This window comes from Pteronotus mesoamericanus, unplaced genomic scaffold, assembly GCF_021234165.1.
Source record: "Pteronotus mesoamericanus isolate MK-2021 breed Mesoamerican mustached bat unplaced genomic scaffold, CSHL_Meso_final contig_56, whole genome shotgun sequence".
Lineage (NCBI taxonomy): Eukaryota > Metazoa > Chordata > Mammalia > Chiroptera > Mormoopidae > Pteronotus > Pteronotus mesoamericanus.
The window spans coordinates 32615008-32635971 of record NW_026555201.1 but is presented as its reverse complement, the minus strand read 5'-3'; the positions used below and the strand labels follow the sequence as shown (position 1 = coordinate 32635971).

Genomic DNA, 20964 nt, shown 5'->3' with positions numbered 1-20964 from the left:
TATACATATAATTATATTATATACTATATAATATATACACAATTATATAATATACACACTTATATAGTATATATAATATATATAATATATGTATATTTTTTATATATAAGCAATTTAGCCATTTGCTTTAATGGATATTTGCAATGGGTACAAATTGTGAATTAAGTTCAGTAAAGTTGGATAAGGTCAGCAAGAAATATTTCAGTGAAGCCTTATGAAAGATGATTATTTTAAAATATACATATATTGTCTACATGCAAACTAACTTTTCTGAGTTGATTTAATATCCTTTTGGCCTTTATAGAAAAATGATATAAAACACATTCATTTAAAGACTATCTGGCTTACATGTAGTTGTAATGAATGAGAATAGTAATAGTTCCCAGCTCATAGGATGATTTTAAAGATGAAATAAGACAATTCATAGAAATTGTTGTTCCAGCCAAGATGGAGGCGTAGGTAGAGACACTTTGCCTCCATGCACAGTCAACGGAGGGACAACACAAATTAAAAAACAAAATCAGAACTTCCAGAAAATAGAACTATATGAAAGTTTGACAAACAAGGAGCTAAAGAAGAAACATTGATCCAGACCGGTAGGAGGGGCTGAGATGGGCAGCAGGGGTGGAGAGGACACATGGCAAGGCAGTGGGTAGCAGACCAGGCGGTCCCACATTTGCATGCGGATAAACCGTGAGGAACAACTGGGGAGCGAGACAGACCACGCAATCCAGGATTCCAGTTGAGGCAGCAGGAGAAACTCCTGGCCTCACAGGAGAGTCCTTTGAAGAGACCCACAGAGTCCTAGAATGGACACAAACCCACCCACCCGGGAATCAGTACCAGAAGGGCCCAATCTGCTTGTGGGTAGCGGGAAGTGACTGTAAGCCGGCCAAGAGCCCAGCAAGCTGCATTGATCCCTCTTGGACCCCTCCCCCACACACAGCATCACAGCACAGCGACCTGGGGTTGCCCTGCCCTGGCGAATACCTACGGTTCCGCCCCTCTGAATATTACTGGCACACTGAGACAAAGAAATATGGCCCAAGTGAAAGAACTGATCAAAGCTCTAAAAATGGAATTAAGTGATGAACAGGTAGCCAACCTATCAGAAGCATAGTTCAAAACACTGGTAATCTGGATGCTCACTGAACTGGTTGCGTATGGTTGCAAAGTGGAGGAAAAAGTAAAAGCTACACAGAGTGAAATAAAGAAAAATATACAGGGAATCAACAGTAAAGGGAAAGAAGCTGGGGGTCAAATCAATGATCGAGAACAGAAGGAAGAGAGAAACATTCAACCAGAACAGAGTGAAGAAACAAGAATCCAAAAAAAAAAAAAAAAAAAAAATAAGAGGCTTAGGAACCTCTGGGACAACTTTAAATGCTCCAACATCTGAACCACAGGGATGCCAGAAGGAGAAGAGGAAGAGCAAGAAATTGAAAACTTATTTGAAAAAATAATGGAGAACTTCCCCAATCTGGCGAAAGAAATAGACTTCCAGGAGATCCAGGAAGCTCAGAGAGTCCCAAAGAAGTTGGACCCAAGGAAGGACACACCAAGGCAGTATAATTATATTACCAAAGATTAAAGGTAAGGAGAGAATCTTAAAGCAGCAAGAGGAAAGAAGACAGTTTCCTGCAAAGGAGTTCCCATAAGACACTCAGCTGATTTCTCAAAAGAAACCTAGCAGACAAGAAGGGGCCGGAAAGAGGTATTCAGTCATGAAAGGCAAGGACCTAAATCCAAGATTACTCTATCCAGCATAGCTATCATTTAGAATGGAAGGGCAGACAAAGTGCTTCCCAGATAAGGTAAAGTTAAAGGAGTTCATCATTGCCAAAGCCCTTATTATATGAAATGTTAAAGGGACTTACCTAAGAAAAAGAAGATCAATAACTTTGAACAGTAAAATGACAACAAACTCACAACTATCAACAACTGAACCTAAAAAAAACAAACAAACTAAGCAAACAACTGGAACAGGAACAAAATCATAGAAATGGAGATCAGAGGGGAGGGAGAGGGGGAAGAATGGGAGAAAAGTTACAGGGAATAAGCAGCACAAATAGTAGGTAAAAAATAGACAGGGGGAGGTTAAGAGTAGTATAGGAAATGGAGAAGCCAAAGAACTTATATGTATGACCCATGGACATGAACTAAGGGGTGGGGAATACTGGGGGGTTGGGGCAGTGTAGTGTAGAGAGGAATAAAGGGGAGAAATAAAAATAAGACAACTATAATACCATAATCAATAAATATTAAAAAAATAGAGTATCAGCCATTGTATCCAACATGATAACCTTAGTTGCCAATATAGTTATTTTTAACAATCACAATGATAATAATGACTGTCTAGTTAACCTCATGTTAATAGAATTTTTGACATCTCTGAGGGCCTGAAATTGACTTAAATTATTGTTTCAAATAACGGTTTTATTTATGTAGTGATTAACCCTAAAATTAGGTATATTGTAAAATTTCTATGAATTGCATTTTATTGTCATAGGAGATAGACTGAAATATGACAAATTTTAATATTTGTGATTTCATATATAGGATCATTTGTATTTTCTCTGCACATTAGGTATTAACTCCACAAAACTTGGAATTGTTAAGAGCTCAAATACAGCAAGAATTAGAAACTCCAATGAGAGAGCGTTTTAGGAGTCTGGATGAAGTAAGTAATTTATACAGAAAGAACTAAGCATTTATCTTTATGTGACTGAAAATTTGCTTGATGAAAAGCATCATTTCCCTACCTAAAAGCCCTGCACTTTCATAGTCCTTACAGTGGCCTTCAAGGCTGCACAGGATCAGACCCCATTACCTCATGCTTTGCTTTTCTCCATTCGCATTGGCCTCCTTGACGCTGCTTTGGCAGTCCAGAAATGGTGCGATTCAAGAGTCTTTGCTCTAGCTGTTGCTTTTACCTTGAACACTCTCCTTCCAGATAACTCATGGCCAACCTCTCTGTATCACCTTCTCAGTGAGACCTACTTTGACCAAACCCTGCCCCCATTTAATATTGCTAGCTTGCCTTTTCCATCGGTCTTTAGGCCTTCTTTTGGATCACCATTAGAAGACTTAGAAGAGAAGTCTTTTGACTGAAGATTTCCAGGGAGCTGAGTATTTTAGGAGGTTTCCTTATGTTACTTAATATCCTGGTGTATGTTGAAATAGTGTCTCCTCCTCCTTTCTGTTCTGTTACCTAAGTTCTTACTGAGATTCAGAATGCCAGCAACTTCTGTAGGATTAGGAAATGGAGTTGGAGCATACCAGGGAATGCATGTGTCCCTGGTTAGTTGGGCAAGTTGGTACTTCATATATTCTTCAGACCTACGTATTGGGTTTAACTCTCATTGTGATATTTGATTGAACCTTAAGTTATTGTACTCAATATCAAAATAATCTTTTATGTACTTTGAATGCATTCTGTCTGACTTTTAGGGATATTTTATGTTTTATCATCAAATTAGTTTTTAATCTAACCATTATATTTTGAAAGGTATGTTACAGTATTAAATATTATTTAATTAAGTCCAGAGGTCAAAACTTTTGACATGCTATACATTTTTTATTATGAGAACCAGTGAGAAAATAAGGTTAATCGAATGGTAATTGGCTCTATTGATGCCTCCTCAGGAATGTATTAATTCTATGTATAGCATATTTGTTGTCAGAACTTTCCCAAAGTTTATTTATACTTTTGTTAAGCTTATTTTTCACATTCGGAATTGCTCTGAGTATAATGTAATTTAAAATTATTTTTGCAAAAGTAATATTTGGAGTAAATATAAATTTCATTTATAATTTGTGATAAATTGCAGTCTTCTTTTAATTTAGGAAGTTGAAAAGTACAGAGCTGAATATAATAAGCTTCGCTATGAACATACATTTCTCAAATCAGAATTTGAACACCAGAAAGAAGAATTTGCACGTATTTTAGAAGAAGAAAAAATAAAATATGAATCAGAGGTGAGTGATTAATTATAGTAGTTAGTTGTTATCTTTCCAGTGAATAAAACTTTATGATTATTTATTTTTTATAACTTCCGAGTTAGTGTTGATTACATAATTAGTTTTATTAATTGATGAAGTATTTGTGATGATTTTTCTTGTGATATTTTTCTTGTGAATGTTCTTTTTTGGCTGTTAGATTTTTCTATTCTTTGCCTCCTTCATTTTGCCCAAGTCAATGGTGATAGTCACTTTTCCCCCATAGCCACAGAGAAAGACTTCTTTCTTTGCAAATATAGTTTGTCTATGTGAGTCCTTATTTAGCAGTGTGCCCATTTCCTTCTTGTAACCTTTCCACATCTAGGAGAGCTCTGGTTGTCAGCCCACGCACCTTGTTTCCTCTCATATAATGAAAGGGTTTGTACCTTAAGGTGTGCTCATCACCTTCAAGAAGTGTGCTTTGTTTTTTGACATCTGCAACAACAACAACCTCTCTCTGATGCTTCCAGCGTGTACTCCTACTGTGTCTCTATTCCTCTTAGCAGCCTTTCTACTCATTTTGTGGTTTGTCTCCTAATATTTCTAGAAATAGGGTTTGTGTTTCTCCTTCTTTATGTTGTTTTTAGATGAATTTTCAGGATGGAGAGAAATACCAGTGTTATCCTGGTATCACCAAATAAGAAGTCTAATGCTAGTTGAACTTGTAAAAAAGTTTGTTGTCTGTAGTTATGTGAAACATTTTATGTACAAGCACATCTGCATTATACATTTATTGCATTGTTGTTATTTGGAACTAAGAGTTAAAATATATTCTCTTTCCTTTACCAATACCTAACTGGATCAAGCTGACTTATGTGAACAAATTGTTCCATGATTATTTGATATGTAAGAAACTGTATGAACTTTGGATCTAGTTCATTAATAATACAGTACCAAAAGACTATAAATATTTATGATAGTCTTTTGCATTTAAAAATTCTTTACAGTTTTAAATGCTTTATTCACATATGATCTCATTCTGTTGTAACAATGTCTCCATTTTAAATGAGGACACTGAAGCACAAGGTAAGTGACTGGTTCAAAGGCTCAAAGTCTCAAAGAAAGTCAGGAGCCAAGTTAACAATAGAAATCAGGTACCCCGAATTCCAGCTCTGAATTGTAGTTTGAAATAACCAATGATTTGAAGTTGCCACACTAATTAGGAGTCATCCAGCAGCTTTAATTGTGTCAAGAGATAAATAAATCCAAATTACAGGTGATGATGAGAGTTGGAATCTGGAATTATAAAAGATTGAAAGGAACTGCATATAAAAGTTTTATTGTGGAAAATTGAAATAATAAAGATTTCCAGTCTAAAATGTATATTTAGTATATTGAAGAGTAAATACTGAGATTAAGGATAGTGGTGCTTTATTTTATACGTTGCCTTTTAAAATCTAATGATGATATTTATCTAGTAATGATTATTTGCATCTTTTCAGTTTGTTAGTTTTATTGTTTTTGTAAAGAATGAAACTTGTATCTGAAATCTGATGGCTAATCTATTTTTACCCATGAAAGACCAAATGGTACTTATTAAAAATTTTAAGGGATCAGTTAATCTCATAACTGGGATACATTATGACATTCTTAGGGATCTGAAGATAAACAGCTAGCTAAGAAGCAAGCCATAATTAGTAGAGGATAGAAAAGTGAGACTTTCTGATAAGACCAAAGTTCTGTGGTATCTACTTCCCAATTAATTATGCAGGCTCAATATTAATTAGTAGATAACTGGTTATTTTCTTTCATTCCATCATTTATTTTTATACTCCAGTGTCTATACACAGTAAGAGTAAAACCCAGCAAGATGATTGTGGATCATGGAACAGCAGTATAACTTTCAAAGAAAAGCCTACTCTGGCCATTCTTGAATCTAAACAATTTAACTAGTGTAAAATTCGTTAATTTGATATACTGAAATAATTGGTTGTTCTTTCATTAATTAAGGATTCATGCAATACTCGTGCATTTTCACTTCTACAGATAAAAGAAGCAACTGAATATTCTTTAGTGTACTGGTTCTTAGGGGGAATCTTTGGGAAGATTTTGTTAGTGTTTTCCTGAGAAGCACTTCAGAAATTCACATCTTACTCATGATATTCTGAATTAAAAAGAACATATGAAAGAAGATATCTTTATCTTACGAAAAAGATAATGTCATGATTTTTCACTGCCTATATAGTCGTTATTTAAAAGTGGTGCTATTCTGTTTTTATTATGTTATTAGAAGTCTAATTTTATATTATTTACAAATAATAGTCATGAAGAGCAGTCCACAGCAGGTACAGGTCATTATACTGGTAGACTAAATGAGTGAAAGAAACAAGAGTAATTCAGTGGGCAAGTATTAAGATCTCGAGAGGGGGCACTGAGCACTGCAGGAATGATATGATACATAATGACAAGTCCCTGAGATTATTCCATCCTCCTCTCCAAAGTGACTGAGCTTTACCTTATCTGTTATGGGGCAGGTGAGAAGCCAGAGTTCCTGTAGCAAAAAGGGGAACTTCTCTGTTTCCCTCTTACCACACGCTTTTTTTTTTTTCCTCATTGCACTGGTAGCACAAAACAGATACTGCGCTTCTAATTTGCTCCTTATCCTCATACATAGTAGATGTTATGGAACCTCTCACAATACTTCCTGTTTGTTCTAGAAGGTTCTGAAGTTCTATCTGGAATGGTGCTTTGGACCTGGATGGTTCCTTTATCTAAAATAGTCACAATTCTCTGACTTGCACCCTTCTCAGATTACTTTGAACCACATCACAATTGGCAAAAGTCTCCCAAATTAAAATTAAATTACCTCCATGATTGATTTTGGCAACCTTTTAGATGGGTTTTGTGACATTTTATTAATTAAAATTAAACTGAATGCAGTTTAGAATATCTCAAAAACTAAACTTTTTAACATGTAAAATTTTAAAATGTTTTAGATGTTCATTTAGTATGACATTGGGAGCTGACTTAACTTCTGCGCGCATCAATGTCCCCACCTGTAAAATGTTGCTGACAGCATTCTACCTATCTGATGGATTTAATGTATGTAAAGTGCTCAGACAAGTACCAAGCACCTAAGAAGCATTCCAGAAATGCTAGGTTTTATTATCGTTTAAAATATGTCCACAAATTTTTTGAGTATATGATCCTGTTCTTTATTTTATCATGCTAGAGTTTTCAGTGTCAGATGCGCACTTAGATACTCTAACTAGCTTGAGGGCCTCTCTCAGCACAGCGCTGCATGCCCCGCCCTCACTGCACTCCCGGCATTCTGGCTGCTCCGCCTTCAGGTGCTGGCTGCTCCGGCTTTTATTTGTCACAGCTGTCTTTCTTTTACTAACCCCAGGACCAAGGTAACTCTCGGGGTCTGAAAACAACATATGTCGTTACTTCCGTTCTATTGTTTGGTCTGAGTAGAATTCTTTTTAAGATAGTGAATGAAGAAAAAGAGATGGTAACTTCCAAAAATAGATTAAAATGTGAATTTTAAATCTGAATAAATTGTTACCTTCTAGTGTAAATAAATAAAATGTTTTTGTATTCTATCTTAATTTAGAAAATTCAATTGTAGTACATATAGGGAGAAGAGGGAGACTTAGGAATAACAGCAATATAAAAAGGTAAACCAATGTGGTTTTAAAAACTAAGGTCTGGAAACTTGAAACTCCATGTGCAAAATGTTTACTGTGATGCCTGATGCATAGTAAATGCTCAGAAAAATGGCATTACTATTAGTACCAGACAGCATTAATCACAATGCTAATTATCATAGTAAATATAAAAGATATTTTTTAAATGTACAATATATGAAATGAACTAAAAAACTCTGATGAATGAAATCAAAGAAAAACTAAATAAATGGAGTGATATTTCATGTTCATGTATAGGAAGACTCAAAAATGTCAAGACGTCTGTTCTCAATATATAGATTCAGTACAATCCCAATTAAAAACTCAGCAGGGATTTTGTGGATATTGACAAACTGATTCTAAAGTTTATAGAGAGAAGCAAAAGACCCAGAGCAACCAACACAATATTAGAGAGAAACAAAGTCAGACGACTGACACTACATGACTCCAGGACTAAACTAAAACACTATGATAATAATCAAGACAGTGTGCTGTTGGTGAAAGAATAGACAAATAGATCATTAGAACATAGCAAAGAGTCTAGAAATAGACCTACACAAATATAGTGAACTGATCTTTTTTAAAAAAGAAGTATTTATTTATGTTTTGGAGAGAAAGGGATGGGGGGGAAGAGAGAGAGAGAAACATCAGTTGGTTGCTTCTTATTCACACCCCAACTTGGAACCAAACCTGCAACCCAGGCATGTGCCCTGACTGGAGATTGAACCAATGACCTTTAGCTTTTCAGGACAACGCCCAGCCAACTGAACCACACTGATTAGGGCTATAATGAACTGATCTTTAACAAAGGAGAAAAGGCAGAGTAAAGAAAAATAGTCTTCTCAACAAATGGTGCTAAAAACAACTGTACACACAAAAAATGGACCTGGACATAGACCCTTCACAAAAATTAGCTCAAAATAGATCTTAGACCTAAATGTAAAATGTAAAACTATCAAACTCCTATATGATAATATAGGGGAAAACCTAGATAACCTTGGGTTTTTGATGATGTTTTAGATGCAATGCCAAACATGTGATACATGAAAGAAATAATTGATGTTAGACTTCATTAGAATTAAGAACTTGTGCTCTATGAAAGACACTGAAGAGAATGAGGGGAGAATCCATAGACAGAGAGAAAATATTTGAAAAAGATACATCTGATAAAGGACTATAATCCAAAATATACAAAGAACTATGCACTCAACAATAAGAAAACAAACAACCTGATTTAAAAATGAGCCAAAGACTTTAAAAGACACTTCACCACAGAAGATATACAGATGGCAAATAAGCATAGATGCTCAACATCATGTGTAAATAGGATAATGCTATTTAAAACAACGAGATACATACCTGTTAGAATGGCCCAAATCCAAAACATTGACAATACCAAATGCTGGTCAGGATGTGGAACAACAGACTTTGGGAATGAAAAATGGTACAGCAACTTTAGAACACTGTTTGGCAGTTTCTTATAAAACTAAACATAGCCTTACCATATATAATCCAGCAGTTGTACGCCTTGGTATATACCCAAAAGAGCTGAACACTTTTGTTTGTGCAACAACCTACACACAGATGTTTCTAGCAGCTTTATTCCTAACTGCAAAAACTTGGAAACAACCAAGATGACCTTCTGTAAATAAATAGTTAAATACACTGTGGTACATCCAAACAGTGGAAGATTATTTAGTACCAAAAAGATGTGAGCTATCCAACCATGAAAAGATGTGAGGAACCTTAAGTGCAAGTTACTAAGTAAAAGAAGCAATCTGAAAAGTCTGTGTATTGCAGGAGTCCAACTATACGACATTCTACAAAAGGCAAAACTATAGAAACTTTAAAAAGATAAGTGTTTGTCCCAGGGAGAGGGAGTGATGAATAGGTGGAGCACACATTATTCAGTGTGATAACTATAATGGTGGATACATGCCAATATGCATTATCAAAATTCATATATGGACCCTAATGTAAACTGTGGACTATGGGTGATCATGATATGACAGTGTCAGTTCATCAGCTGTAACAAATGTACCACTCTGGTGTGAGATGTTGATAGTGGGGGAGGCCAAGTGTATGGGGGCAGAGATATATTGAACTCTCTGCACTTTCTGCTCAATTTTCCTGGGAACCTAACACTATAATATAAAGACCATTTTTTAAAAAAATAACTGGGCATGCAAAAAAGCAAAAAAATATATTTCATAATAAAAAAAAAATCAATCTGGAACAGACCTACAAATTACTGAATTAGTAGACAACATCATTAAACCATATAAATATACTCCATATATCCAAAAAGTTAAGGGAAACCTTGAACATGATGAGAGAAATTAAAAAGATTTTATTTTGTTGTTATTATTATTACTATTATTATTTAGTGAGACGGGAAGGTAGGGACAAAGAGAGAGAGAGAAGCATTGATGTGATAGGGAAACATTGATTGGTTGCCTCTTGTATGTGCCCTGTCTGGGGACCAAACCAGCAATGTAGGCATGTGCCCAGACCAAATTGGCAACCTTTTCGCTTTGCAGAATGATGCCCAATCAACTGAGCCACACTGGTCAGGGCCATGGAAAAGATTTTAAAGAAAAGTTCCTAGTGATGAAAAGTACAGTCTAAATGAAAAATACACTAAAAGTGGATTAGGTGTTGTGGAAGAAAAGATAATAGCTAAATTGAAGTTAACTGCAATAGAAACTATCCGAGATGAAATACAGAGAGAAAAAGTATGGGAAAGAAATGATTATAGCACATAGTGGGACAACGTCAGATAATTGAAATTCTAAAAGGAGAGGGAAGAACAGAAAAAAAATAGTTGAAATAATGGTCAGATTGTTCAGATCGCATGAGAACTATAAACCACGGATCAAAGAATCTCAGTGAGCCACATGCACAGAAAACATGAAGAAAATTATACTGAGGCACAGATACTCAAATTACTTAAAACTAATAAAGAGGAAATCTTAAAAGCCAGCCAGAAGACTTCTACTTCCAGGAAGATGGAGTAGATGTGCTTTTTCCCCTGTTCCTCCTGGTAAGTATAATCACGGGACATTATTTATAAAACAAACATGAGAGGATGCTGAAAGATGGATAAAAGGCATACCAGCTAAGGGCCTTGGGACCTAAGGACTAACTGTACTATATTCCATGGGTTTTTTATTTTATTTTATTTCACATATTGCTCACTCGATGCTGAAGAAAGTAGCAATTTGGCCCACATGATGAAAATCCCCCACACAGGTCTGTTCTCTCTGGGCAGGGTACTAGGAAAATAACAACCTAGTATCCTGCTTAATTTAGATAATAGCAGTTCTGCTCCAGCCAAATATTGCAGTAAAACTGGACCTATGCCCACCCATACTAGTTAATGCCAGTGGAGCACCTGGACTTCTGCCTTCCCCAGGGTGTAATGAGCAACACTAACCCCCAGCCAAGATGATAGCAGAGAAGGCCGGGTAGGGAGTCAGGACTTCATCCCCACTTGGTAGTAAGTACCAAAGGTTCCCATCCACCCACCATCGTGGCATTGGCAATGACATTGTGAGCCTAGGTTTCTACCCTCAACTGGTCAGGTGCCTGGCCCCTCGCTGCTTGGACTATGTCAGAGAAGGCCTAGTGTAGAATCAGGACTGTCACCATGTGCCTGTCATGTCAGTGGTGACTATACCTGACATGGTATCAATGGAGGCTGCATGGGGGAACAATAACGTCATTCTTATCCCTGCCATCTAAGGAGGTATCAGTGGGCCAGCCTAATGAGCTGGAACTCCCACTTTCACCCAGCATGGGTGTCATGAGGATCCCCTTCCACTGTAAGTGTGATAGAGGTAAAGCAGGGAATCTGGACTCCTATTCCATCAGGCAGTAATGAGGTAGCAATACTGCCCTTCCCCAGCCAGAGTGATGTCATAAAAAGCTGCTAAAACAGAAACTTTAAATGAGAATCAGAGTCTCCTATAATACAATATCCTGAGTCCAAATTTTAATCAGAAACCACTTGTCATACTGAGAACCTGGAAGACCTCAAACTAAATAAATGAAATAAGGCAATCAGTAGATGCTAACACTGAGATAACAGAATTATCTGGCAAATATTTTAACGCGGCCATGGTAAAAATACTTCAGTGTACAATTAAAAACATGCTTGGAACAAATGAAAAAATAGAGTCTCAGCAAAGAAATAGAAAATTGTAAAGAAGAACTAAATGAAACTTTTAGAACTGAAAAATCCAATGACCTAAAAAGACCCTCCAAAAAAACAATAAAAAGTGCCTTTATTGCTGGGCTAAACAACAGAATGGAGAGGATAGAAAGGATCGTTGAGCTTGAAGAGAGTATATTAGAAATTACCCAATCTAAACAAACTGTACAAAATAGATTAAAGAAAGAAGTAAGCAGGGATAGCCTCAGATACCTATGGGAATATAACAAATGATCAAAGATTTTTGTCCTAGAAAAGAGAAAAAGGGCAGTGTTAAAAATATACTTGAAGAAATAAAAGGCTGAATACTGACCCCCTCCCCTGCAACATGCACACACTTTGGTAGACACACCAAATTCAAGAATGTGAGTGAACATCAAACAGGGTTAAATCAATAAAATACACAGTAAGAGACATCAGGCTTAAACTCTATGGGAACAAAATGCTGAAAGCTGCAAGGGAGAAATGATACCTTCCTAATAAGGGGAAAATAGTTCCGAGGTACTGATATTTCTCATCAGAAGCCATAGAGGCTAGAAGGACACATGACAACATTATCCAGTTCTGAAAGAAAAGTGTCAACTCATTCTATATCCAGAAAAAGTATCCTTCAGGAATGACGGGTAAATTAAAATATTCTTACAATAAGGAAAACTAAGAGAATCTGTTGCCAGTAGACCTATCCAAAAGAATGTTTAAGGGAAATTCTCTAAACAAAAAGACAACAATAAGTAAAGGCAACCTCAAAACATCAGTAAGGATAAAAGAACACAGTAACTGAAACGATACATGCATATATATGTGAGTTTCTTTTCCTGAGTGAATTTCCTAATTCTCTTTCATTTTAGAAACAAAAGTTATAACGCTGTCCAGTATGTTTTGAAATGTGTGTATAGAGGAAAGAATTAAGATAATTATATTAGGAACAAGGGCAAAGTGATGTAAAAGGAGGTAAAGTTTCACTATATTTCACTTGAACCTAGTAGACTATGAGCTTATGTATATATAATGTAATACCTACAGCAACAACTAAGAAAGCTATACAAAAAGATATCCAGAACATTGTAGGTAAATCAAAATGGAATCCTAAAAAAATGTTCAAGTAACCCAGAGGAAGGAAGGCAGGATGAAGAAAATGAACTTAAAAAAGAAAAAATCTTAAGCCATAATGTATTAATAACCATAATATATGTAAATTGTCTAAATATACCAGTTAAGAGATTTACAGAGTTGATTTTAAAAATAAAAGACCCAACTATATATGCCATCTCCAAGAAACTTCAAATACAACAATATAGGTAGTTAGTAAATGGATAGAAAAAGATACATCATGCAAAAATTGAAAGAAGCAGGAGTGGCCGTATTAATATCAGATAAAGTAGACTTCAGAGCAAAGAAAAATACTAAAGATAGACATTATATAATGACAAATACCACTCCCCCAATAAGACAATGAATACTAAATGTGAATGAACCAGAGCTACAAAGTATGTGAAGTAAAAACTGATAGAATTAAAAGGAGAAATAGACAAATTCACAATTACTCTTCGAGACGTCACACTCCTCTCTTAACAATTGACAAAACAAAGTCAGGAAAGATACAGAACTGAACAACACCATCAGCCAACAGAATCTAGTCAGCATTTATTGAGCACTCCATCCAATAAGAGTACCCGTGTACATTGTTTTCAAGTGGTCGCTGAATGTATACCAAAACAGATCATAATCCTGGGCCATAAAATAAACCTCAACAAAACAAATTTCTAAAAATTGAAATTACAGAGAGTAGTTCGTCAGCTACTATAAAATTCAGCTAGATATCAGTAACAGAAAGGTAGCAGGGAAATCTTCAAATGAAATGACACCCTTTATATAATTTATGAGTCAAAAGGAAATTTCAATGAAAAAACAATTTCAAAAAAAATAAATTGACCTGAATGAAAATGAAAATGTTACCGAACAAAAAGACCCGTGGTGGGGGGGTGGCCAGATGCTATTACCAAAACAACAACCACCCTCCTTCCCCAGGATCCCTCGGTTGTGGGTCCTTTGCCTGCCGCCCTTGGAATTATGGCTCTAAATGGCAGAGTTTGGTGAAAAAGAAAATGAACTATTTATTCAGAAGTTATACAGGTTTGATTAATGGCTAAATGTTACGCTTAAACCTCAAAATCCCTTCATATCAACCACCAGCACACACACTGCCCTGCCTTCCCCCTTTTACCCAGATAGACCAGTCGGGCCAGTCAGGGCACTGTCCTTCAGGAGAAAAAAAGAACAGAAGTCTGGGGCTTGGCTAGGCAGGCCTCTCGCGGGTCTCAGCACCATCCACTGTGTCGCCGGGATCTCCAGCTCTTAATCTATAACCATGTGGCACCTTCTCCCGGCCCACTAGCAAGAGTCCTTTCTCCCCTTTCTTCCCGCGTGGTCTTCACACTGTTCCCCAGAGTCTGTGTCCCTTTGTCTCTCCTGCACGCCCCTGTCTCTCCTCCCTCTCTCCCAGTTACATTCTGTATAAAGTCTTTGAAACCTTTCTGATTAGCTTTGGTGATATGCAAAATAATCCTCTTTGCAAACGAGGAATGAAGCTATCCTGTTAGTGACATACAAAATGACTCTCAATGGCCCTGCTCAAGGCTCCCATCTCCCATGGCGGCCCGCCCTGGGGAGGGGAGAATATATTTTTCTTGGACACCCCAATTTCTGGACCCCATTACAAATACCCTTTGGGGGGGCCCTGGCTGTGCCCTGTTACAAAAATACAATGTATTAAAATACTTGGGATACAGCAGAAGCAGTGCTGAGAGGAAAATTTATAGCACTGAATGCATTCATTAGAAAAGTGTCAAATCAATAATAAAAGTTCCCACCTTAACCTAGAAGGAGAGGATCAAAATAAACCCAAAGCAAGCAGAGGGAAGGAAATAAAAAAGAGCAGAAACCAATGAAATTGAAAACAACTGTAAAGAAAATCAGTGAAGTAAAGAGCTGTTTCTTTGAGAAAATTAATAAATTGACAAACCTTTAGCTAGACTAAGAAGACACAAATTACCTATATCAGAAATGAAACAATGTCACTAGAGGCCCTGCAGATATCAAAAGGTTAATAAGGTAATCTTATTAGCTTATATAGAGGTGAACAACTCTACTGATATAAATTTGACTTATGAAATAGGCACATACTACTATAACTCTGCTCATATGAAATAGATAATTTGAATAATCGTATAACTATCAAGGAAACTATATTTGTAACTTAATAATTCCCCCAAAAGAATGATTTCACTGGAGAATTCTACCAAGTGATTTAAGAAAAAAATGAAAACCAACTCCAAACAATGTTTTCTAGAAAATGGAGGGGGAGGTTATAACCAGTGAGGGGAAGTGGGTAAAGGGTACGCAGGATCTCTATTATTCCTTACACCTGCATGTGAACCTACCACTGTCTAAAAGTTAATTTTTAAAAAGTAGAGAGAAAAAAAGATAGTTTTTACAGAAAACAAAGATAAGAATGACGACAGACTTCTTTTTAGAAATAATAGATTCCCAAAGACAGTATCTTTAAAATTCTAAAAGAAAAAAAAAATAGGCCATTTGATAGCAATGCCTGGACTCTTAACCATTTTTCTATGCTGCATTATAAAGATAATAAAAACCAAGACTGAGCAATTAGATGAAGCCTTTTTCTTTTGGGTGCCCTGGGGAATTAGAATGGTGCTACCATCTATTAAAAAGAAGATCAACAATTATTACTGGTTCCTGATCTGCCTGTGTTCAGTTTTCTTTACTTAACAATTTTGTAAAAGTAAAATTGGTTAATACAAGATCTATCCTGCCAGGTAAGCTTTTATATTCTTGAATAGAGTAAAGCATGGAGGTAACTAATATAAGCAGACTTGGATAAATGTCATAAAAGAAAAATTCAAACAAAGCTTTTTTTAAGTACAGAGGAAGGACTCAGAGCACGGCAGTCCTCTTAAAGAAGATGACATGTGAATCTGATTGAGAGTGGAGGAGAAGGGAGGAGCTGAGGTGGTGTCCGAGATCTGTGCCCAGATGACTGGGACAAGTTTTGTGTCAGCAGTGATCGAATACAGGCTTCTTGATACCATAGGTTTTGTGTTTATATGCTTGTCTGCTTGGCTCTCTAATATGTCTCACTGCCAGGAATAGTCCTGGATACATAGTAAATACACAATAAATGTTGTACAACAGTAAATCAGTAGAGAAATTAGGAGGTAGTGATTACCAGTTTTTGTTGGAATGATTTGATAGTGAGCTCTGGTTTAGGAGTTGTAAATGTGTGATCTAATAATCCTGACTCTGTCATTAGCCAGCTCAGTCCATAGTTTCAGCTACCACTATAGTCCCTCCAGACTACCAGAGAAAGTAGCTATATAGGAAACATGCTGGTCAAGAACATTAGCTCCCTGACTCTGTATATAATGTGAAGACTACAAGAGAAATTACTGTTACTAAATGCAATTTTATGTGTGGCTCATTTAGCTCAGCACTCATTAAAGTACTCAGTAAAGACACCATGGTCTCTTTACTTTCCTGTCCATGAAACGTTTCCATGAAACGTTTCTTGTCTCTTCCCTCTTTCAACTCAGATTCCATCCAGGTCTAATGTAGAATTAGTCTCCATATTTCATCACTCAGCTCTTTTCTTAGCTCTTGAGAAGCTCTCAGAATCTGTGTGTCTATTTCTTAATCATTGCACTGCCTCCCACTATTGCTTTTGCTTCTGTTTCATTTGCAGTTATCCTGCCTCCGTAGCCTGATTATAAGGTAATGCCGGGCAGAGGCTTTGCCTTAAACCTCTTTGTATCCTAAAAATATGTGATAAACTGTCACTTGTCCCGGTCCTGGTTCAGACTTTCTCAAACCTTCAGAATTGACCATTAACTCCTCCAGGCCACACTGTGTGTTATGCCGACTTCTGCTGTGGGGCTCTAGCACTCCATTGAGCCTAACGATGTAGCCATCCGTCTTCCCATGACACACTGTGAATTTCTCCAAGGCAGGGACCAGACCACAGTCTTGAGAGTCAAACAGCCCCAGAGATGAAATTCCGGCTCCTCTACTCACTGGTTGAATTAGTAAGTTCATCAACACCAGCTACAGTAACAGCCCACCGTCTCAGTGCCTTAATGCGCTAAGGTTTATTTCTCTGTTATGTAAGTCAAATGTGGGTGTGTGGGGATGGCGGGAGTCTCTGCTCCCCACAGGCATTCAGGAACTCAGGGTCCTTTTGTGATACCCCCGTCTTCAGCATGGATGCTAACTAGCAAATGGAAGAGCAAGCATGGGGGATAATGGCAGGGAGTAGTACTGCGGGACCTGGAAGTGGTGTATACAGCTTTCACTCCTATTCCACTGGCCAGAACTCAGCTATAGGGCCCCACTCTAACAACAAGGGAACCTGGGAAATGTATTCTTCCTGTATTCCTAGGAGAAAAATACAATAGGTTTATGTTCACATCTAGCATCGTATCTGTCACAGAAGTAGGAGTTCCTTAACCTCTTTAAGCCTCCTTTTCTTCATTGGCAAAATGATATCAGTTAGGATTAGGTTTTGATTTAAGTTATGCTGTTTAGACAAGTCTCCCTCCCCTCCCCACACCACACATAAAAAGACGTTCAGAGTAGGTGGTTCAGCAGTGGTACCGTAACTTCACAGGATGGTCAGGGACTCTGAATCTTTACAACTTTTTACTTAACCATGCTTAAGATGTAGCCATTCTCCTCATGGTTCAAATGGAAGCTAAAGCTCCAGCCATCACATACCTGTTCCCAGAATCAAGATAGAGGAAGGAGGCAAAGAGGAGGCATGTTCCCTCTCTTTAAGGAAACTTCCTAGATTCTTGAAATGACCATTCTGCTTATATTTCATTGGCCAAATTTAGTTATGTAGCTACACTTGTAGGTAAGAGTATCGGGGAAATACATTTAACTGACTGGGCAAAACATATCCCATTGGGAATCAAGTTTCTATTTCTAAAATAAAGGGCAGAACAGATATTAAAGTAGGCAGCTAGCATTCTATGCCTGAACAATGAGGATATTTATTTACTATACTGTTTTAAGAGTCAAATGAGATAATGTATAAAAATGGTGGCCAATAAATTTTATTTATTATAATTATAAGCACAGTTATTGTTATTTGCATGTCCAGCATATGCTCAAGGCTTATTTGAAACAAATAAAATGTCTAAGCAAAAAAACAAACCAGACTTATACAGTGACTCCTGACCTAGATGAGTTACCTTATGCAAAAGCTACATGGTACCTTAAACATCATCCAGCCCAAGCCCTTCATTTTAACAGAGGCCAGAGTGAAAAAGTGACTTGCACAGTCACAAAAGTAGCTGAAAGGAAAAGAAATGGAGGGAAAAAAGATAGTCAGGGACCAAACCCTAGGGATAATGTTTATGTGTAAAGGGTAGGGGGAAAAATAAGGGAGGGACACTATTTGGGCTTTTAAGGGCTTGACTGAATTGTGCAGTTGCCTTCTGAGAAAATTTTATTTTTCTGGAAAAAATGTTTGCTGGATGGGTAGGTCTATCTATATTTCCCATTGACATCTTTAATTCAGCATGTCCAAAAACAAGTTGGAATCGCTGCATGTTAAAACTGAAAGGATCTTAAAGAGCCTCCAGTCTAACCTTTCATTTTACAGATGGGAACAGATTCTGTGCTGGGGTGGGCGTCTCAGCACCTCTTAGACTGATATGCACAGCAGTGCAAGCAATCAGTTGCCTCTTGGGCCACTTTCGCCAAGGTTGCAGAACATTACTTTAAGTCCTTTTGGCTTAGAGGGAGCCTTCTAAGCTCATTCTGGTGACAGAACAAACCCTGGTGGTATTTAAAGCCGTGGTTTCTAATATTTTTTTATTGAACAGCAGAATCCTTTCTTTAAGATGAGTGACCTGAAGAAATCTCATATAAAAAGAGACTAAAAAGAGTAGCTCTGGTTAACAACAAAGATTTGGTGGTGGCGGTGGCAAGGGATGCACAGTTTGGGAGATCAGGAAAAGGAAAGAATGAGTTTTACTGCTTACTTAGCCCTCTGGTTCCCAGAGGTGAGGGGCCTCCAGAGTGCCTCAGCGGTTAGGAGCCAGTTGGAAACCCACTCACTGGGAGGCCCGTGGGCCGTGGGATCTGGAAGTGGTGGTTGACATGAATGAGAAGACCATTAGTGTTTGTGCTCTGCAAGTTTCCCAGTGGCTTTTCTCAATGCCTTGGATTAATGATTTTCAGTTCTTTCTTGAATCTGAGAATTAGGAATTATGCCATCATTACAGTTAGGGCCTTAATAAACTCTCAGCTATCATTTAAAAATTCTTATCAGTCACATTTGTAGTTATTTATATGGACAAGCAGCTTTTTTTTTTTTTTGGTGAATTAAATTGCCTTAGAACAGATAATTTTATTAGCGTAGCAATAGCTCAAGAATTACTGTCACATAAGGAAAAGCTGAACAGTAATCAGCATATTGATCTTGCTTAAGCCCCTGTAATGTTCTGATGAATTTTTAAAATACTTGATATTTTAATAATTATTTTATAGTATTTATAATTTTGAGTTTTATTTGGCAACTGATGAAGCCTCTTGCTAGACACCATGGGGAGACAGAGGGAAAATAGGACAAAATACTTGCCCTCACATTTGCGTCATGCTGAGTCAGAATGAAGAATGTGACATTTTAGAATTTTTTTGGTACTTCGTTTTACTACCTAAGCTTTCTTTCTTACGTTATGCAATTTTAAAGTTTAATTTACTGACTTACAATGCACGTTCTTGATGGAAAATTCAGTAATTTAAAGTTGTATGCTTTCTTTTAAATTATTATTAGATTGCAAGACTGGAGAAAGATAAAGAAGATCTACATAATCAGCTGCTTAGTGTTGATCCCACAAGAGACAGCAAACGAGTAGAGCACCTTGTACGAGAAAAAGTCCATTTGTATCAGAAATTAAAAAATTTAGAGGCTGAGGTAGCCGAATTAAGGGCTGAAAAAGAGAATTCTGACACTCAGGTAGAAAATGTCCAAAGAATTCAGATACGGCAGTTGGCTGAGATGCAGGCTACAGTCCGATCCCTGGAGGTAAGGTGTTTGTTTGTTTGTTTGTTTGTTTTTTAATATCGCTTCTCAGTAGAAGTATGGCATTCTTTTTTTTTAAAGTGCAGTTTAAAAGCCTCTGATTTTTAGAGTGTAAATATTTGTGCACCAATCTAATGCTGACACATATGTGGAAACCCAAGAGCATATATATTCTTCCTGTACACAAGAAAACTATTGATTCATAAGCAATGGATATGCTGCCACATATATAAAGGGATTATTTCTTTGGGAGTCAAGTCACCTATCTTAAATGATATAACTTATAATGCCACAGAATAGAATATGCAAAATCCAAAATAATTTAATTGAGTTTCTGGAAACTAAAGTCATCTCAAACCAGAAAAAACAATTTCTTCCTGGATACTTATTTCCTTATACTGGGATTTAAGATCTTAAAATCGTAAGTCCTGTTTAAACAGAACTATCATACTTATGTATCTGTGACAGCTTTTTGCCAGAGTAATAAAATTCACCTTGGATACTAATGCATGAGGCTTTACTGAATTATTTTCCTGAGTTCATTAGAGAGAGATAAGAGCTGGCAGACCTAGGCCGATACTCCTAGAGGTACTCTCTAGTGAAAATTTTTGATTTCCGTTGTAGGAAAGGAAAACCTTTTCCCTCATCCACTTAGGTTCAGTGATTGGGGGTTGTGAATTAGTAATGACAACAGGCATTAGTAAGAGGAAAGATAGGTTTTTATTCCTATATGTACATGGATGTTCACAGAAAAATGTGTCACAAAGAGGCAGTTAGCATTTGGTGCTTATACACCATCTTAAGTAGGGAAAGGAGAAGGGAAGAAAGGGCACTTAGGAAAGATAAATGGGCCTTTAGGAAAGTAGACTGGAAACATGACAGTTTTGTGAAAATGTCTTTTTAGGTGATTTCTTATCCTGATACTGACTTCCTGTCTCTCATGATAGGAATTAGTCTTCCCTGCTTATGAAACCCCGGGGGAGGGAATTTAATTTTTTTTTCCAAGGCTCTGCTTT

At 36.9% G+C, this 20964-nt stretch overlaps 1 protein-coding gene across 3 annotated transcripts in view; it reads left to right on the top strand.

Moving 5' to 3' along the window:
- CEP83 (centrosomal protein 83) overlaps positions 1–20964 on the top strand; it is a 124073-nt gene that overhangs the window by 51158 nt on the left and 51951 nt on the right. For all 3 annotated transcript variants that reach the window (XM_054580216.1, XM_054580217.1, XM_054580218.1), the window contains 3 exons: positions 2588–2680; positions 3847–3978; positions 19700–19951. In XM_054580216.1, coding sequence (XP_054436191.1) covers positions 2588–2680; positions 3847–3978; positions 19700–19951 — 477 coding nt within the window. The remainder of the gene's footprint in view (positions 1–2587; positions 2681–3846; positions 3979–19699; positions 19952–20964) is intronic.